Raw genomic sequence first — 21,843 nt, 5'->3', positions numbered from 1 at the left:
TTGACCTCTGAGTGATAGTTAAGTGGATTACATGGTAGTTACTGGGGTTACAAGTAGTGGTGTGCTGAAGCTGACTCTTACTGGTTTGCAAGAGCCAATCATTAAATTTTCAGGCATTTTGCAAGACAGCTGTGAAATACAGCCATTAATAAAAATTAAATTACACAAACTTAGAAAAAATTATATCAAAAACAAAGGTAAAAAACACTAAAAACTCCTCACCTTTTAATTATTTACCTATTACCTATGCACTTGAAGTTACTTAAGTCAACTGTATCTGTATGGTGGAAACGCTTTATGATGGTAGGCTACTATCCATATCTCATCTCAACTCTGAGTTCAGTTCAGCCTGAAATCGGTCATAGTGGAAGTATTTATACCATAAAAATCAGCAAATGCGACAAATCAGGGCTTGACTTGTTATTTTGTTAATTGTCTAGACTTAAGAAAATAATGGGGAAAATGTTAATAACACTTAAAAGTGTGTCATTTCTGTAACTGCTGCATTGTAAATAGCACAAAAATTAAGGAAATATTTTTCCAGTATTTGAAAACTATTATCCGATTCATCAAAGTTGCTCAAGTGATTGATGAATGAGTGAAGTTCCAGTCTGTCTCTGCGGTTTCACTTTTCGTCTTACTCATTAATGAAAAAATATCAACCAACTTGCACATCAGAACTACGTTCCCATTCATCTGTCAATTGCAACCACAGGTTGGCTACAGATACAAGAGCTGAGCAAACATCAGCAAAGGTATTCTGTAGAAGTCCACTGGCTCTATAAAATTTACAATAAAGAGTACTGTATATTTTATTATTTGTAAATTATGTGCTACACATCCGTATAGACACACACACACTTTTTTCCAGTTATTAAATATTTACCAGTACACTGCTGGTTAGATGATCATCGTTCAGTTAGTACCCTTATAATCTGCACACTTTTCTTCAATAAAAATATTTTTTTTAAAAGTCACTGTTCATTTGTATAATCACACTCAACAGCTCTCAAAAGAATGCTCCAACCCAGCTTACAACATCTCTGCATATCAGACATCCCTAGACTTACTCAGTTATGAGAAGGAAAGTATTCAAAAACTGCCATTCGTTACAGGTAATTCAATGCTGAAGTCCTTTAAGAACTTTAAATTAATTCTATGAATATAATTTCCCATACTTTAATCTGAATTCTATTTAAAAGTATATACAGCTTTAATCATGAGATCATAATGGAAGCACTGCTCATTTCACTAAGAGTTAATTAACCGTAAAGCTATAGTCTTAAAAATATTTAAGAATCAGAGTTTTACGAATTAAATTTATTTTTGGTTATAATACAAAACATTTCTTCTGCTACCTAATACTTTTAGACTATCCCTTTTAAATAAAAAATGCATTTGTTATTTCTATGTGCATTTCTATACTGACTCTAGGCTTAAATAATAAAATAGTAATACATCCAATTTTCTCAGGTACACTCAAATAAGACTGAAAAACATAATTGTAAAGGTTAATTTATTCATCTGACTCCCTCTCATCAATAAGAAAATAATCAATTTGAGGCCAGGAGTTACACGTTACTAAAGTTTGTATTCCTAGTACCTAGAAGTATGACTAACACGAAGTACTCACTTAAACGTTTGAGCGTTAAGTAAATGGGGTAACAAACTGGCCTTATGATGATTCTGTGACCCTCAGGGGGAAAAAACTATAAGGCCTGAACAACAGATCACTATATAAAGTGATCGTTACTTATTGAAAAACAGTATTTTTAAGCTTGGACCTAACTTGAAGCCTGTCAGCAGTTTAAAAAAGGATAAAGAAAAGATTTAATCACTCAGAAAATGTACTGGTACTTTTCATAAGAAATAGGTATTTGTGATACATTAAAATAAGACAATAAGCATTTTCAAATAAGAGTCTGTACAGCATAATGATTAAAAGCTCAGGTACTAGAGTTTGAGTTTAAATCCTAGTTCCACCACCTACTCGTAGTTATGACTTTGGTGCCTCAATCTCTTCATACGTACAACAGAGGACATAATGCTGAGTCCACAGGAATTTATAGGAACTAAATGAGCCAATATATGTAAAAAGCTTCAAAAAGTGCCTGGTACAGGTTAAGTGTGCTTAAGGAAGAGTGATATCTGTTGCTATTCCTATTAACTTTTGGTTGCTCCATCATACAGTTCACAACACTAAACTAAAAATTCAAAGATACTGAGAATCTTGGGCTAGATGTGTAATTTCTCGTCATCACTTTTTTTATATCTATAAAGTTAAGTGGTTGGAGTACAGCAGCAGCTTTCACACTTCTGACCATAACATACAGTACAAACTCTTTTTAGATCACGAGCCAGTGTACACAAACATATAACTATATAACTAAATTTTTTATATATTCATATAACTAAATTTCTGTTCTCAAAATAATATTGTCTTACTATGGGCAATGCACTCTGAATTTTCAAGTGTATTCTACTTCATTTATTTTTAAAGCTGGTTGCAACACACAAAACTGATTTTAAAAAACTAACAACGAGGACACAATATCTCTGAGGACCCTTCCAATACAGTACTTCCCCATTATCCACAGTTTTGCTTTCTTCAGTTTCAGTTACCCATGGTCAACTGTGGATAGAAAAGATTAAATGCAAAATTCCAGAAATAACTCATAAGTTTTAAATTCTGTGCTGTTCTAAGTAGCGTGATGATATCTTGTTCTGTGATTCACCTTCACTGCATCTCATCATGTAGGCACTGTATCACCTCACATCATTACAAGAAGAAGGGTGAGTAAGGTATAATAAGATATTGGGAGAGAGAGAGAAACTACACTCATAACATTTATTACAGTATATTGTTATAATTGTTCTATTTTTATTATTATTGTTGCTAATCTCTTACTATGCCTAATTTATAAATTAAACTTTATCATAGGGATGTACATACAGGAAAAAACATAGTATACATAGGGTTCAGCACTATCTGCGGTTTCAGGCATCCACTTAGGGTCTTGGAACATATCCCCTGTGGATAAGGGGGGACTACTGTACTCATTTTCGAATTAGCTTTCAATAGCAGTGGATAGCTGTCAGTTTCACCTACACTGCCTCAAACCCTATCACAGCCTTCAGTGAGTTTTAGGGACTCTAGTATTCTAATGAATATCTGAGTGCTTATGATAATCACAACTGAACCAAGTACACTTTTCAAATTCTGATGAAGTTTTCACGAGTTTGTTTTTTTAAACTGTAGTCTCTTTTGTTTCCAGAGTGATTCAGAAAATAGCTTTTATCTTCAAACAACTGTAGAGGTCACTTTTTTTTTTAAATAAACAGCTTACTTTCCAGTGACATTCTGAGTACTTACAAGTCAATGAAAGAATAGCTAAGATTTAGAAAATTACTTGGAACTTTTTAAGTGACAGGTAATTTACACTCTCCAGAAAAATTTATCTGACATTCAACAAATGCTGCCTGATTGTTTTTTTTATTATTATTTATTTATTTTTCCCTCAAAGCCCCAGTAGATAGTTGTATGTCATAGCTGCACATCCTTCTAGCTGCTGTACGTGGGACACGGCCTCAGCATGGCCAGAGAAGCAGTGCGTCGGTGCGCGCCCGGGATCCGAACCCGGGCCGCCAGCAGGGAGCGCGCGCACTTAACCGCCAAGCCACGGGGCCGGCCCTGCCTGATTGTTTTGTTCTTTGCTTAAGAATCACATTTAGGGGCCGCCCCGTGGCTTGGCGGTTGAGTGCGCGCGCTCTGCTGCTGGCGGCCCGGGTTCGGATCCCGGGCATGCACCGACGCACCGCTTCTCCGGCCATGCTGAGGCCGCGTCCCACATACAGCAACTAGAAGGCTGTGCAACTATGACATACAACTATCTACTGGGGCTTTGGGCTCCGGCCATGCTGAGGCCACATCCCACATACAGCAACTAGAAGGCTGTGCAACTATGACATACAACTATCTACTGGGGCTTTGGGGGAAAAAAAATTAAAAAAAAAAAAAAAGAATCACATTTAAAGATCAACATTTATTTAACTGTTCTGGGACTCTTTTCAAACTCAATCCAGATTTTAATCTAGTTTGGTAGGTATACTACATAATGTGAAAAATCCTAAAATAAAGAGAAAAAAATTCCTGACTTCACAAATTCCATTCCAAGCTCCATTCCACTCTTTGACTTTGGGCAAGTTACTTTAACTCCCTCTACCTCAGGTTCTCCATTTGTAAAATGGAGATAAGACGACTACCTACTTGGGATTGTTTCATGAATTATTCTCATCACTCTGAATGGTGCCCAGCAGAAAAGCATCCAATAAACCATGACCAAGGTTCTTCTCTTGTATTATGCCAAATTAACGTAAAGACTGAAAGTTCCTCACCCGGTTATAAACATTTACCTAAAAGCTACTTGCAGAGTAAGGGTTGGACTTCAGCCCCCACTTATCCTCTAAAATGCAAACCAAGGTTAGCTACACAAAAATGAAGGGGAGAGGAAGAAACAGATGACAATAAGATACAGATTTTTAAGTATCTACTTATGTGGCTTTTGATAATGGGGGGTGAACCAGTTCAATTTCATCAGCAGGAAAAATTTATTTATTAGTATCCCTCACTAATTCCAAAAGAGATCTGAGACGGAATCACTTACTGTTTTATGGCATAATAGCACCAACATGTAAACATAAAAAAATCTAATTCATTTTCAGCGTCCTAGTGAGGGAGAGAGGTGGAATGTGTCTTTGAATCTATCTCATGAACAGAAATACCAGTTTTATTCTATCATGGCGTAAACATCCACAAGGCCTAGGAAGCTGGTCTGTATAGAGTCCTTATCTACTGACTGAAATTATACACAGTAAAAAATTCAAATATAGTATGTAATTTTCAAGGATAACCATTTGCCATTAGTTATAAATTATATTTTCATTATAAATAGCATGGCATAAATGTGATGACATATCCTGAACCCCTCGCTAGGAAAACCAAACTTCTCTGTGGCTGTTCAATAACACCATCATTCATTTATGACATCACAATGGAAATGGGAAATGCTATCACTAAAAATTTATTCTTGTCTTTTCATTAACATTAAGGCTAAGAGACGTGTCAGGTCATCCTAGGTACCTCCTTACTCCGTAAGATTATCTTCAGCCCATTTTTCTAAAGTCCATTTTAAAGGCAGTACAGAATTTCCAGCCAATACTACGTTTATTCACTGATCAATTTCTCAGATCAAGTAAATGTACACAGTGAACCCTAATTAAGGGAAATTTTCTCATTAAGGGAAAAAAAACCTTGCTCTACTCTAAAATTTACAGATAAATCAAAATTTTTTTTTATTTTTAGCAGGAGTGAATCATACCCATCATCTTATTCTATGAATATGTACATCTACTTCCTTATAAGTCTTTTCCCTACAATTATGTTTTCATTTATTGTTCTTTTTAATTCAGGATATTTGTTAAAATTTTTTGTGTGTGTGAGGAAGATTGGCCCTGAGCTAACATCCATGCCAATCCTCCTCTTTTTTTGCTGAAGAAGACTGGCCCTGGGCTAACATCTGTGCGCATCTCCCTCCACTTTATATGGGACGTGGCCACAGCATGGCCTGACAAGCGGTGCCTCGGTGCGTGCCCGGGATCCGAACCCGAGCCACCAGCAGCGGAGCACGCACACTTAACTGCTACGCCACGGGGCCGGCCCCTGTTAAAATATTTTTAAAGTTTTAAAACTTTATTTTGAATATTTCTACAAAAGACCCATTTTGCTAAAGACTGTGTGTGTGTACTTTTTAAAATATACCTCTGAGGTTACTGGCAGTGCAGAATGGCCTTCAGCATGCAAAGACTGCTTAGGTTTTTGAATCAGACTTTTTAAAATCTCTTCCACATCAAAACCACGTCCGAAAAGCCAACAAAAATTATAATATGCGCCAAAAGTCATGGGCTTCACGTGAGTGAGTTACAAAGAGCGAGTCTTGCCTTGTCCTCTCTCCCTCTTGCTCTATAATCCTTGTCCCTACTTGCGGAGGGTTTTTCACTCTTTGATATCGGATGTGCTCGGCCTACAGGCCCCCGGGCTCCACCTCCTGGCATTTCTTTCCTCAGAGGCCTTACTTCTCGATTGGGACGCCTTATCTGAGGCGGAGCTCTGACAAGAAAAAATAAACATAAAATTAATCAAAGGCAAAAGTATTTCAATACTACCTTAGTCAATAAAACTATTAAATTAAGAAGCCCAAAATCTCAATTTTTCTCCCTTTTGCCAATTCATGGTCAGTTGACAACTATTAGGTCAGTTTTTAAAAGTGCTTTTCTGTAAAATATACTGGTTAATACAATTATTAAATATACACAAATGATACATATAGCAGCAATTATTTTGTCAAAAATAACTAATAATCACCAATAGAGGGCAATACAGGCTATCGCCATCTAATAATCTTAATAACACAATGGAAAGTCAATTACTTTATTCATTACTGTCCTAAACCAAGAATAAGTAACTTAAAAAAAAAAAAAAAGCATTAAAAGCTGAAAGGACAAAAATTCAAAAATATATCTATTTTACACAGTTTACTAATTTATTTTTACAACCAAAATGATTTTCTCTGCTTCTGTATTGGAAAAATCCAATTTAATTCATCAAATTACAAACTGCAGAGCTTAACAATGAAATCTTATAAACAAAGTAATTTATGTGTAAAAATATCATCCATGCTTTGAGGGTGTCAAAAATTATAGGATCATTCCAACTATATAGGCCCCTAAATGGAAATTAAGAATTTTGATAACTATATATGGTGACAAATTTTAACTAGACTTATTGTAGCGATCATTTTGCAATATATACAAATATTGAATCATTATGTCACACACCTGAAACTAATATAATGTCGTATGTCAATTATACCTCAATAAAAAAAAGAATTTTGACATATATAAATGTAACCATGCACAAGGAGCGGCATATTTTGTTTCATGTAATGAGAAACATCTCTTCTTCAAATAGTGTAGTTCTAAGGTTTCTCAGCACAGTATTTGTCTCTCTGTGGGGGCTGGGGGGACTCTATCACTGTGTTTAATCTCTCAGTTCTTCTTCCTTGAACTGTCTCTGCCTCTGTTTTCCTACCTTTGCTGTCTCTACAGCTCTGCCTGTATTTTAGCCCTTCAGATCCCATATGTGTATTCCTTTTTCACCCATATGCCATATCTATTATTATCTCTCTTCCAGCTTCATGCTTTTAATTCATCTAACTCATCATGGAGTTTCTCTTCCTGGTATCAGAAAAAGTGACACAAGTTTATAACTCAAGGAACCCAGCAAAAAAGGGGAATGGATGAAAAGCCAGGAAGGTTGCAAACTCAACACAAAAAAGGTAAAAAAATTGTTAACATATTGCAGGTCTAATATAGCACCTTCAGACTGTTGGAATTAGACCACTACACGAAACTTAAGGACTTAACAGAGGCTGGTGAAAACTGTATATCTATCTATTAGGTTACCACATATTGATATCTGAATAATTGGAGTTCAGCCCAGTTAAACAATTATTTACTGAACACCCATTAGGAGGTATATAGCCTCCACTGTGCTAGACCCTAGGAGGAGACAAAGATGAATAAGCAATCTTGTGAGAGAAATCCATAGGAAAGGAAGTAGAAAATAGTGCACAGTAAAATAGTTATGAGGCATTTTCAAATTTAAAGGTATTATTGCACTATTAGTTCTAGTGCATTATTAGTCTTTTAAGCATTCTGATAATAAAATTAAAATGCCCACGGTTTGAGCCAGCCCTGATGGTCTAGTGGTTAAAGTTCAGCGCTCTCACAGCTTCGGCAGCCTGGGTTCCCTTCCTGGTCGAGGAACCACACACCCCCATCTGTCAGTTGCCATGCTGTTGTGGTGGCTCACACCAGAACAACTTACAACTAGCATATACAATCATGCACTGGGGCTTTGAGGAGAAGAAACAAAGAGGAAGATTGGCAACAGATGTTAGCTCAGGGTGAATCCTTCCCTGAAAAAAATTTAAAAATAAATAAATAAAAATGTGATGAGTGATAAAAACTAAAAAACTAAAAATGTTACATTGCTCTATTCCTAGTATTTCACTGCAATCACTATTTTTTGATTGAATGTTTGTTTTGTTTTGATGAAGGGGTGGAAAGTAGCAGAGCAGAACTTTACATTTATTTATACACATTTGCGTATGTATAAATGTCTTTCCTGAATCAGATTCACGTGTATGGCCAAAGACAATAAAATGACACCAACAATCTCTTCCACACAGAACACACGTCAAGCCTGCCCTTCTGTTAGCAGCTGCGTCTGCTATTTAAATAGTCTGTCATTGTTTGTGGTCCTGCTTTTTCGACGCACAGCCAGCCTGAAGCTTTTGCTCACCAACAGCGCCCACCCCTTACAGCTGCATGCCAGGCTGCTCGTCAGCTGCAGGGCTTACCGCGCTAGGCCTCGTTGCTTAGGGGTGAATTGCAGTGAATCTTGAAACATTTCTTCTGCCTTCTCAGCTTGCGCTTCCCCACCTCAGCTTGCTATTTAACACTTGCTTAGGAGTCCTGCTGTAGTTCATTTTGCACTCACATCCAGCTCAGTAAAGCTGTGTTGTGAGAATTATTATTTCAAAGCTCGTACACAGGCTGCATTCCAAGTGTTTGCTGCTGCCGACCTTGTCCTGCCACTCAATATTCTGATGGGCTCATAAATGGTCTGAATGAAACTGCTCAAGAAGCCAGATGTGCCATTTGTGGCAAGCCCCATGTCTCACAAGTGTGCCTGTGCATTGTAAGTCTTCAGTTCCATCTCACTGCAGTTTGATATTACATTTGTGACAAACTCTGTCAACTTTCCAAAGGACATCCTTGATGCTGTTCTGTACTTCTTCCTCCTTTAGCGCATCACTGCACAATATCATGCTTCAATTTAAGGACCCAGTGACAGCTTCCAGGCTGTGTAAAAAATAAGTCTCAAGGCTTCTTTTACTAGTCTCTTTTTAAAAAGAGACTTTAGTAGGGTTATACAGCATCATCAACCTCTGCCCTAATGGTCAAACACAGACCAACACTGTACTAGCTTACAGTATTTCAAATATAGACAATAACTGGCAGATCTGCAGATAAAAGACTAGAATGTCTACACCACGTTCAATTCTCCTATTTGAGGATATTTCCCTATAAGAATGGAAAAAATACGCCTTATTCTATCATGCAAGTAAGGCTGATTTCCTCCAAGATCCAATACATCCTCTTTCTAAGCTATATTAAATATCAGTATCTTATGTAAATGTTCTTATCAGCACTGTTTGTAACAGCAAATACTGGAAACAACTCAAATGTCTAGTATCAGACTAGATACATAAATTATTGTATATTCACATAATGGGATACTATATTAACATGAACATGAATTACAGCAACAGGCAATAACAATACATGAATCTCAGGACCATCCTGTTGAGTGAAAAAGTAAGTTCAATGAACACATACAGCATAACTCCAAGCAAAATGGAATTACTGTTTGGGAATACAAATGTATGTACTAAAAGTATAAATAAAGGCAAGGGAATGATAAACCCCAAATTCAGGATAGTGTCTAACTCTGAAAGGGGAAGAAAGGGAATTGGATGCAGAGGAGCTCAAAGGGGGACTTCATAGGTACCAGTAAAGGTTTTTATCTTAAACTCCGTGGTGAGTACATAGATGCTATTGTATTGTGATTCCTTGTAACTTACATAAATTTTAATTACTCATATTATCTACTCAGTAGTTAATAAAACTTTAAATATGATTATACTTCAACCACACTAATTAAAATATCTGAGCACCTAAAAAATGAAATTACAGGGTTGCTATAAAGTTTTTGGTATGTTCTAGAAACACACATGTTCTAGTGATGTGAGCTCAGAGTATGCATCTTCAGTTGAACCTACTGGATGACCGCCTGGCAAATCTTTATAAAAGATCAGGCAACACAAATAAGACTGTCTTATAGCACCACTCTTCCATCATTCAAAGGGAAAGAGACCTCTTCTGAAGATGCCTTTATTTCACATCAAACTAAAAATGGGTCTAAGATACTTTCACAATTTTCTCCAATCACTATATAGACAACTTCTTAAGATTCCCATCTACTGAGTTCTTTCGCTTTCTTCAAGCTTTCTGTTTAATGATTATTTTAAATTCTTTGGTTATATCTATTTGTTTATACATTGTTAGAATTCAGGTATAAGAAAAAATAATTTGGAACAGGTCCTATATATGCCCAAGAACATAAGCCAGATTACTTAAAGTTAACTTCTGGAAAAGAAAGAAAAATAATCTTATTTTGCTATCACATTAATCTATATAACTCCAGAATTAAACAAACAGGAAAACATCTCTCTTCAGAGCTAATAAAAAGACAAAAAAGTTAAGTTCCAAGTAGTCCATACTGATATTTTTACTATAAGGATTTGAAGTCAATATATGAGACTTCTGAGTCCAAGAGAAATTATTTAGCAAGAAATCAGGAGGCAAAAAAACAAAGCTTAAATAGAAATTACAAGACCTATGATTTTAAATTAAACATTCATGATTAAGAATTTTAATGTCCACTCCCATAAAATATATGACTGCTATTTTTTCAAATCAGTAAATTACTTATTGTTTACCTAATAAGTACAGGAACTATGTTGGATGTTATATTGACATAAAAATGTTGCAAACACTATTCCTACCTTCACAGAGAAACAGCACAGTGATCTGGAGTCAGCACTAGATTTAGAATCTCAAAACCTGGGTGCCTTTTTACTCCCAAGTCCACCAATTACTGATTAAATGAGCATATCACTTAACAACTACAAGCCTCACGTTCTTCTTCTGTAAATGGAAATGATAATACTTCACAGAATTTTTTAAATCTATTTTTCATTGATATATAACATATGTACAGTAAAATGTACATATATTAAGTATACTACTCAATAAATTTTGGTACCATATAACCACCAATAGATCAAGACAGAACATTTCCCAATATCCCAGAAAGCTTTTTCATGGCCCTTTTTAGTCAATATCAACCCCTAAAGGTGACCACTATTCTGACCTTACTATCATAGATTAGGTTTGCCTATTCTAGTTCATATAAATGGAATCCTATAGCACATACTCTGTGTCTGGTTTCTTTCTTTTGACATTACTTGTGAAATGCATCCATGTTCCTGCAGATAGCATTAGTTTATTTAGCTTCATTGCTGTGTAGTACCCTATTGCATAAATATACTACAATTTATCTATTCTACTGTTGATGGACACTTGAGTTGTTTTCCATTTGAGGTTATTATCAAAGCTTCTATGAATATGGAGATTATGTTCATGGTAAACATAAGGCTTCATTTCTTTGGGGGATGTACCCAGGAGTAGAATTGCTGGATTTTAGGGTATATGTAAGATTAACTTTAGTAAATATAGCCCAACAGTTTTCCTAAGTGGTGATGCCACTTTACCACCCCATCAACAATGAATGAGAGTGCCAGTTGCTCCATCCTAGCCATCCTGGTGGAGGTGCAATGGCATCTCGTTGTGGTTTTATTTTGCCTTTCCTGAATGACTATGGATGTTGAGCACCTTTTCAACAATATGCTTATTGGCCACGTGAATAACTTCTTTTGTAGAGTATCTATTCCAGTCTTCAGTCCATTTTTTTGCAATCAGGTTGTTTGATTTTTTCGTGTTGATTTATTGTCATTCTTTATACATTCCAGATATAAATCCTTTGTCAGATTTATGCATTGCAAATATCTTCTCCCAGTATATGGCTTATCTTTTTACTCTCTTAATGGTGAGTCTCTTGATGAAGAGTTCATAATTTTAGAATTCTGACTTATCAATCTTTTATCTTTAATGCTCCAGTGTCCAGTTTAATAAATCATCACTACCCCAAGATCACGATGATATCCTTCCATGTTTTCCTTTGGAAGCTTTATTTCATTACCTTTTACATTTTAGGGAGTAATCTATTTCAAATTAGTTTTTCTATATGGTGTAAGGCAGGGGGTCAAGATTTTCCCCCCACATGGATATTCAATTAATCCAGAAGCATTTACTGACAAGACCCACCTTTCCCTACTGAATTGCAGTAGTGTCTTCTTCATAAATCAAGTGACTTCACAGAATTTAATCTTTAATGATAAGTTCCAGTTCTAAAAAGAACTTTAGAAATTTTAGTTGTTTGCTTTTAGAAGATTATAAACAAATATTTTATTATAATATTCAGCAGTCTGTTCAAAATACTAATTTTTTCAACAAATATCTGAACTCCTAAAGAATCCAAGACACTATGCTATACAATATGAAAGGCTTTATTAGGTTAAGTCTTCCCTCATTGTCTAACAAGAAAATCAATCACATTCAGAAATGCATTGAGCACTACAAGCCACGCTGATATGAGTTTTTTTGTATCCTCAAGGGTGCTTTATGTGCAGAAAATACTCTTCAAAGGCTTACGCTGATTTTTTAAATATTCAACTTATTAAAGTTAAAAAGTCAAAAATTCAGTTATTCCTTGAAGCTTTTAGATTCAGCTTACAAATCTTTTTCTATGTACAAGAGTAGCAGATTTTAGAAGTCACTTTTAAGAGGCTTTTGAATAATGTTTGGTCCCACTTACAAATCTGGTTAATTAAATGCCACCAAAATGTTTTACTTACATTTATAAACTTAATATATTTTATTTCCTTCTCAGTTCTTCAATTGTCTTACTTAATAAAGCATAATGACTTACAGATAAATACTTTTATAAACCTAGTAAAATAAACTTATAAATATGGTAAGCCTAAATTTCTCCTAAATGTCCCCCAAAAGTACTTAACATAAATTTTTATGTAAAAAAAATCACAGATCTAAATTATTCCATAATACATATTAAATTGGAATTGCATGCTATCACCCTTATCAGACACATTTTCTTAAATTACAAGTACATAAAAATAATAAATACTCAAATATGCACATATCTCTTAACAGAAAAACATCATTACTCTAGTTTTGATTCTCTTTGACATGTCTATTCTTTTTTTTTTTTTTTTTTAAAGATTTTATTTATTGCCCCCAAAGCCCCAGCAGATAGTTGTATGTCATAGCTGCACACCCTTCTAGTTGCTGTATGTGGGACTCGGCCCCAGGATGGACAGAGAAGCGGTGCCTCGATGCGCACCCGGGATCCGAACCCAGGCCGCCAGCATCGCAGCGTGCGCACCTAACCACCAAGCCACAGGGCCGGCCCTGACACATTTATTCTTAATTCTAAGTCTTCCTGCAGTTAAAAGATGCTTACCCACTACAGAAGACAATTATCATCCAAGTTAACCAAGGTTAACACTTAACCAGAAATTTCAGCTGGTATGCGATCTAGAGCTACAGACTTACTTCTCACACCAAATATTATACACTCCCATTTAATATCATGGGGGTTGTCTTCTTAGCATTTTGATGTTACCCACAACCAGATATTTCAGCTAGGATAGCGACTGAATTCTTATCAGTGATTCTGATGGCACATACTAAGCCTTATTTAAAGTTGCTAAGCCAGTCATTCTCTCACTTCAAGGGTGGGGGGAAGGGGGATAACATTACTAATTCTTTAGTCTAACTGGTAGAATTCCACCCCTCCCAGGCAGGTTAATTATTTGATCGTACCTTGCTCCTCTCTGGCTCTAAAGATAGGCACTTGTCTTTTCCATTTAACACTGAAGACCCTTGAGCTTGAAAAACTTAAAATATTTAATTTATTTTCTGCCTAATCCTAAAGACCTTAAAACTAGATGGACAATGACATTCTTTCAGATTATAAGGGCTACACAACTTTCACAGATATTAAAATAATATCAGTTGAACATTAGATATCTCACAGTTCTTTGTCTAGCTTACAGTCAAGTTCTGAGATTATTCTACTGACTTTCAAAAAGGGGATATAAAAAACATATGATATAGTCCCTGTATTCAAGAAGCTTATGATTTAGCTAAAAATATATACATATTTTAAGAATTACACCAGACATCCCTTTCTGTCCACACATAAATCCTACAACTAAAGCCTTGCTGAAGAAGAGTTCCCAAGTCTATAAACAAGAGCCCACAAAAACAACAAACTGTTGGATAAGACCCCCAAGAATTTATGATAATAGAAATACAAAAATAATAAATATATGGTAACAACAAAAATAAGCTGAAAACCTTCCCACTATAAAACATGTAGGAATTCTGGATAAAATATAACAAATATCCTTTTATACAGATAGGTGATCTTACCAGCGGGTAAGGGAAATACCTAACGGCCAAAAAAATAAATAAAAGACAAGAGTTGATGACATGGCAGTCCTTTAGCGTTTCTGGGCCTGAGACACCTAAGGGCTTGAGATTTAAGGACCACACAGTCAGACCGGAGACAAGGCCTTAGGTCCACACAAGTCAAAGAAGTTGAACTGAGACTACCACATGAAGCCAGGACTCTCAAAGCGCTACCCTCTCAGTGAAAGGGTAGAAATTAAAACACACACACACGCCGATGAAACAAGTGTGTCTGTCTATCTGGGCCTAGGTTCTATATTTGTGGAGTGAGGCAAAAGTCCCTCCGAGAAACAGTAACCAAGGGCCTGCTCTCATGTGATTTGGGATTCAGTTTTATATTAACCTAAGCAAAGAAATTCACCTAAAAAGTGGTCCTAAGCAGGTGACATCCCTAAGGCACCTGGCTGAAGAAAACACAGACCCTCTCAGGAGTGACATCCCTTTGAACAAGCCACATATCAGAATGACTAAAACCTTGAAGCATTCTCAACTTTACCACAAACAAGAGTCATCAGAAATAACAAAAAAAGATAAGACTCCCAATAACTTCTGATAACAGAACTATCAGACATAAACTATAAAATGAATGTTTAAAATGTTAACAGCATAAAAAAAATTTAAAACAAAAGAAATACAAGTCTTAAGTAGTAAATCCACACTTAGATAATTCATAGTGAAACTGTTTAACACCAAAGACAAAAAAATAAAATCATAAAAACAATGAGAGAAAAAAAAGAGGTTATCTACAAACAAACAACAATTAGACTGATAATGCAAGCCAGAGGGCAAAATAATGCTATTACTAATGCCATGTTCAAAGCAGAGAATAAATAACTACCAATCTAGTATTCTATACTAAACTATCAATTAAGAGTGACAGGAAAATAAAGATATTTTGAGACAAAAACTGAGGGTTTACCACTAATAGAGAACTTTATTAAGAACTACTAAAGAATACACTTCAGCAAACAAGAAACTGAATCTAGAAAGAGTGAAACGCAAGGAATGGTGAACATAAAAATCATTTTATTACTCATTCCCTCAACAAATATTTACGGAATGCCTACACTGTGCAGGCACTATTCTTGGTGCTGGGGGTACAGCAGTGAAAGAATCAAAGGCCCTGACCTTACAGAGCTTACAATGTAGGGGGATGAGCAACGATAAACACATAAAATAAGCAATAAGTACTATGAAAAAAAATAAAGCAGAGTAAGGAGATAGAGTGATGACAAGGCGAGATGGGGTTTAAACATTTTAAATAAGGTGGTCAGGGAAAGACTCTCTGGGTGACATCTGAACAAAGACCTAAACGAGATGAGGGCAGTAGCCATCAGGTGCCCAGTGGGGCAGTGGTGAGGGGGTAGGGGAGTGAGGAATGAAGACTACGAATATCTCTTGAGCACTTCTATGTGCCAGGCTGTTCTTTACACTCTACTTGTGTTCAGTCATTTAATTTTCAAAATAACCCCATGAGGTAACTAATATCGATCACCAATTTATAGAGGAGGAAAATGAAGGAGAGGTTGAATGACTTGTCCTCACAGATGCTAAGTGGCAGAGTTAGGATAAGAACCCTCAACGCCTAGTTAATTACCAAGCTCTGGGCAAAGGAAACAGCCTTCCTAGAATCTGAGCTCCTGGAGGGCAGGAACCTTCCTCCTCCTCCATGCATCCATAGTGCCTAGTACATAGTGGGTGCTGGATATGGTGAGTTGAACTGAATACAGAAAGAGCAGGGGGACGAGGACTAGGGAACAATGAGATAAAAGAGAAGAGGCCACAGTCAGAAAAAAGAAAAAGAGGAAGAAAAGCAGAATAGTGTAACATCAGAAGCCGTAAGTTGAAGAAAGTTCCAAAGAAGAAAGATGGTAAACAGCATCAAATGTTACAAAAGTGAAATATAGTAAGTCTTGAGAATAGGCATTTCATTATCAGATTAGGAAGTTATCTTCAAGAATTCAGTCCCAATACTGCAACGAATAGAGATCTAGGATTTCTAGTTATTAAGGAAAAAAGGGCAGTGAAAGGCAATAGACGTACAGTATACATTATAGCAGTTTGTCAAAGGAACGAAGAGGGGAAATGACAGTGGCTAACGTGCAGCAAGGCAAAGATTTTTTTCAATAAAAATTTAAAGGTAATGTGCTATGATTTCATTCTGACTGACCACTATCTTGTTCCCATTCTTTAGTTTATCTCTAATGAATTAAAATTTCTATCTTTCAGTTGTCTTTTCTGTAATATAAAAAAATGATAGAAATATCAAGTTTTAGGCACTTATTGTAATAAATGCCTAGGATTCCAAAATAAAGATTTCCAATGAGTGACTCCTGAGTTCTATAAAATAAGACAAATGTTCCCTAGAGAAAACTTACATAAAAGAAATAAAATAAAATAGCCAAATGGAATGACCTCCCACTTTGGGGATACTTTAGATCAGAATTTAGACCCTGGAAAACATCTGCTCCCTCTGTCCTCACTCTCACATGATCTTGCTTACTTTTCTTCCCTCACTGAAATAATCAGAAGAGAATTTCCACAAGCACTCACTTCCATATCTACCCACTTCTCTGCATCCATCCCCTTATAACTAACTGCCTTCGCTGCAGTTACTCTGACTCAGGTGTCCATGCACCCACTCCACTTGTGCTCTGATTCCACCTCCTCTTACCTACTCAAGGACATTGCTCCAGGAGTTGTCCAGGTCCTTCCACGCATCATCAGTTTTCCCCTTTCTGCTGGAGCATTCTCATCAGCATACAAATATCTTGTTATTCCTTTCCTCTCTAAAACAACAACAAATCTTGACTCCCTGTCTTCCCCAACTATCACTCAACTTCTCTGCTCCCCTTTTCAGCAAGACTCATTGAAAGAATCGTATATACTCATTGTTTTCAATTCCTCTCTTCCCAGGCTCTGAACCCACTCCATTATCCTCTACCATTCCACAAAACTGCTCAGCATGGTCACAATGAGCTACACGTTGCTACATCCAATCCAACTCTCAATCTTTTATTTCACTTGACCTACACACAGCATTTAATAAAGTTGCTTAGAACCTTTAAATTTCAATTTCTTCTAAAAAATGGGGATGATAATAATACCTATTTTAGAGGGTGTTGCGAAGATTAAGAAAAAAACCACGTAAAAAGTTTATTAGTGCACTACCTGGTTCACAGTTAAGAAGTCAATAAACGTCAGTTACTGTGGTTAATCAGCACTACTACCTACATTCTACCCAGTCTAAAAGTAAAGTCCATCCCATACTCCAGAAACAGAATTTTGGAAGAGAATATAACTCCAGAATGTTAAGAAAATGAGTATAATCTCAATTTGCAAATCATATTAGGCAAATAGCCTCTTCCACCATATAAAGAATGACCTTAAAATTTCTTTCTTAAAATTCCTTACTTGCTGATGATTCCTAAATAACTACCACCAACCCCAATCTCTCTTAAACTCTGGTTCTTATTTCCAATTCCTATTCAACAGCTTGGTCTAGATATTTAATTACCTGCTCCAGTTTTTCTCTCATTCTCTGCATCTCATTAGTCACCAAATCCAGTCCATTCTACTTCAGTAAAGGCTCCCACGCCCATTTCACAAGACAGCATGCTTAAGAGGGCAGGGAACACGCCTGCTTCTGCAACCCACCATATCCCCAGCATAGTACCAGCACCTGGCACAGTACTTGGCATATAATAGGTGTCACCATCCTAGCTCAAGCCTTCCAGGGTGTCTGGATTGTTTGCTCTTATTGTTTCTTGAGGCCAAGGTCTGTGGGATTTTTTATTACCTTTATACTTTCCAATGGGCCAAAGATAATGCCTAGTATATGATGAATGTTCATAAAACATATGTTGGAGAGATCAATGATACAGTGTTTTTCTTCCTAAGACTTCAAAACAATTTTACAAAACAATCTCATAACTTTACATGTTTTGTAAAGAGGACAAAATGAGTCGCAGAGAAGTGAACTTAACTTGGAAGACCACTCAATTAGTGGTGGAACTGATACAAAATGTTGCTCTCCTACCCACTAATCCCAAGGAAATAACTGAGCCCGAGCCCAGGTGAAATACCTGTAAGCATGAGATGGCAGTTTACCCTCTCCTGGTACTTGACCTTGGCCTTAATTGATCTTGTTCCACTGCAAATTGGAATTTTAAATGCTAGCAGTTACTTAATCTATTTGGGTACCCAAAGAAACATGAAAGCAACAACTTTGATACCAAGTCAGTAAGAATTCCCTCTTTGCTGAAATTCTACAGAACAGAACAAATTTGATTAAAAAATCAATCTTATCTATTACTATACAGAAACACATTATGCCATTTCCCTTGGTTCTAGATGAAATAACATTAGAGGGCCTAGTGGAGTTCTATTTTATCTATACAGAATAAGCCAACTTTCAGGCTTGCGAATCCTATTCTTTTTTCTTTTATTTTTTTCTTTTTTTTTTGGTGAGGAAGATTGGCAGTGTCTAGGTCCACACCTGGGATCCAAACCTGCAAACCCCAGGCCGCCAAAGCAGAGCGTGCAAACTTAACCACTATGCCACCAGGCCAGCGCCTGTGAATCCTATTCTCACTGCCATCCCTCCCAAAAGATGTAACTTAAAAAGACGCAACACAGGGCCGGCCCCGTGACGTACCAGTTAAGTGCTCGCGTGCTCTGCTGCTGGCAGCCCGTGTTCGGATCCCAGGCACACACCGATGCACCGCTTGTCAAGCCATGCCGTGGCGGCGTCCCATATAAAGTGGAGGAAGATAGGCACAGGTGTTAGCCCAGGGCCAGTCTTCCTCAGCAAAAAGAGGAGGATTGGCATGGATTTTAGCTCAGGGCTGATCTTCCTCACAAAAAAAAAAAAAACATGTAACATTTATTTTTTATGTCGAATAAAGAATCGTTTACTGAATATATGCTATGTCAAATACTGCTCCAAGACAGAAAATCTTAGTTTCATGGCTTCAGGTCTCACTGGGAGAGATCATTTTAAAATGGTCTCCTTAAGGAGAATGTACTTTAAAAACTCACATGGAAAATATTACAAAATAATTTAATTAATACAAGATACCTTTTAACTTAGGATACTAAGAATGATTTGGAGGCTTCATCTCTTTGGAGTTTAATTCTATATTGCCACTACCTCCCATTATAATCCTACTTTTGTAGCTCAATTTCCTTACATTTAAGGCAATGAATCTAATTCATTTTAAAAGATTGTTTTGATTTATCCAAGCAGCTGCTGGTGATTTAAAACAGGATCATGATTAAACTCAGCAGATGCATGACATAAAAGGTATAACTTCAAACAATGTGGCAAACCACTGCTGGAAACCACAGTGTACAGATTACCTCAGTGTGCAGCAATAGGGATAGAGGAGAAGTTTTGCGTTAAAAGTCCTTGAAGAGAAAAGGACAGACCCACAAGCAAAGCTACCAAATTAGTCGCTAATGTCTGGGATGTATCCCAGAAACATTTTGTAGAAAACAAGGTAAAGTAAATTATATTTTCCTATTGAATTACACTGTAATTCCAGTGTGGTGTTTCCATAGAGAAATGCTTTAAATTGCATTTAAAATATCAATATTTATTTCATTAAGCATTTTCAGCTTCTCTATTCTCCTACCACCTCTAACAAGAATTTAATCAAGTGGGTAAGAGATCTGTATATCATGTACTAGGATGTGTACATGTATATCAAAACATATCCACAGATATCACTGGGTATGTGTAGGAAAGTAACACAGCAGAGTGGATATAAATAACACCCCTGAAGTTGAGGAGATATGGGTTCAAATCCTGGCTCTGCCACTTTCTTGTTCAGATGACTTTGGGAAAATAACAAATTCTGTGAGCTTCAATTTCCTCAGCTATAAATGGGGTTCGTAATAATAAATTAGCAACAGTAATATGGGTACGCAATAACACAAGCTACTTCATGGGATCACCGGAGGTTTAAATAAGGTAATTAATGCTTGTAAAACCTACAGTAAGTAACCAATAATTAGTTATCATCCTTTCCCTGAAAATGATCATCAGCTTCATGAGACTTGGATATAAAAAACCACATCCTTTCTGCCAGAGTTATTCAAAACGTTTCAGAAAACTAAGGATTTATGTAGAATGTGCAGGGAGGAAATAACATTCCTTGAGGAATTTTATGAATGAGGCTATCACTTTTTAATTCTGCTATTCTCTTATTATTTATCTGAAAGAATATTGTAATACTTTATTTCAGAGTTCACCACTCATTTTAACTACTTATTACAAATCAGTTACTCTTAGACATTAAATTCTCTTAATTAATTCCATGAGGTAGAGATGTCCATTTTATGGATAGTGAAACTAATATTTAGAGATGTTAAATAACTTGCTCAAGGTCATAAAGCAAGTAGGTGTCAGAAGTAGAATTCAAACTCAGATCTCACAGACTCAAGTCAAGTGTCTTCCCACTAAACCAAGAATACCTAAGGACTATATCCACTATTCACTATCTTCAGGTGACAATTTTATTATGTTTGTTTTACACGACTTGCAGAAGAAACAAAATTGTAAAAGAAGAAAAATATTATACAACTCTAACCTCCCATAACTTTTAACCCAAACTTACAATCTTAACATTTACTTATTTTATCAGCCCATGCACACATTCTGTGCTACAAACCTGTATAAAGTTTACTTCATTAACATGTGCCTTAGATATATGTCATTCTGATATTATTACTTGATGAAGGAACTATGGCTTTGCTTATGTAAAGATTTTATTCATAAAGTTTAAAACTACTAATCCCATGCTATTACTCCAGATATTAAACAGAATTCTTTCACTATTAGAATCCTGTGGAGTTGCTGGGTGTTCTTCTATTGTTGTGAATGATATATGTGGGAACAGGAATCTTTTTTTAACTCGGGCAATATACAGTCTTAGATCTGCTGTTATTAAGGGTTTCTGATCCACAGAGAAAAAAATACACACAATGGCTATAAACAACGCAAACTTTTTAAATTTAGTATGGAGAAAGGAGGTTCTGAGAAATATATTCTGGTTCATTCATCTTTTGCTTTAATTAAAAATAAGGATTAAAACACAAGTATAAAAACAGGGGCCGGCCCGGGGGCGCAAGCGGTTGAGTGCACACGCTTCGACAGGGCGGCCCGGGGTTCGCCGGTTCGGATCCTGGGCGCGCACCAACACACCGCTTGGCAAGCCGCTGTGGCGGCTTCCCATACAAAGTGGAGAAAGATGGGCATGGATGTTAGCCCAGGGCCAGTCTTCCTCAGCAAAAAAAGAGGAGGATTGGCAGATGTTAGCACAGGGCCAATCTCCTCACAAAAAAAAATAATAATAAGATCTGGGACCGGCCCAGCGGCTTAGCGGTTAAGTGCGCGCTCTCCGCTACTGGCGGCCCAGGGTTCGGATCCCGGGCGTGCACCGACACACCGCTTCTCCAGCCATGCTGAGGCCGCGTCCC

At 36.6% G+C, this 21,843-nt stretch overlaps 1 protein-coding gene across 1 annotated transcript in view; it reads right to left on the bottom strand.

Moving 5' to 3' along the window:
- Positions 1–21,843, bottom strand: part of KATNAL1 (katanin catalytic subunit A1 like 1) — a 67,849-nt gene that overhangs the window by 38,619 nt on the left and 7,387 nt on the right. The window contains exon 3 of the mRNA XM_014791253.2: positions 5,998–6,166. Coding sequence (XP_014646739.1) covers positions 5,998–6,166 — 169 coding nt within the window. The remainder of the gene's footprint in view (positions 1–5,997; positions 6,167–21,843) is intronic.

Source organism: Ceratotherium simum, chromosome 10 (genome assembly GCF_057802395.1).
Source record: "Ceratotherium simum simum isolate JZ-2026a chromosome 10, ASM5780239v1, whole genome shotgun sequence".
Lineage (NCBI taxonomy): Eukaryota > Metazoa > Chordata > Mammalia > Perissodactyla > Rhinocerotidae > Ceratotherium > Ceratotherium simum.
The sequence above is the reverse complement of the archived record's forward strand: the minus strand, read 5'-3'. Positions and strand labels throughout refer to the sequence as shown.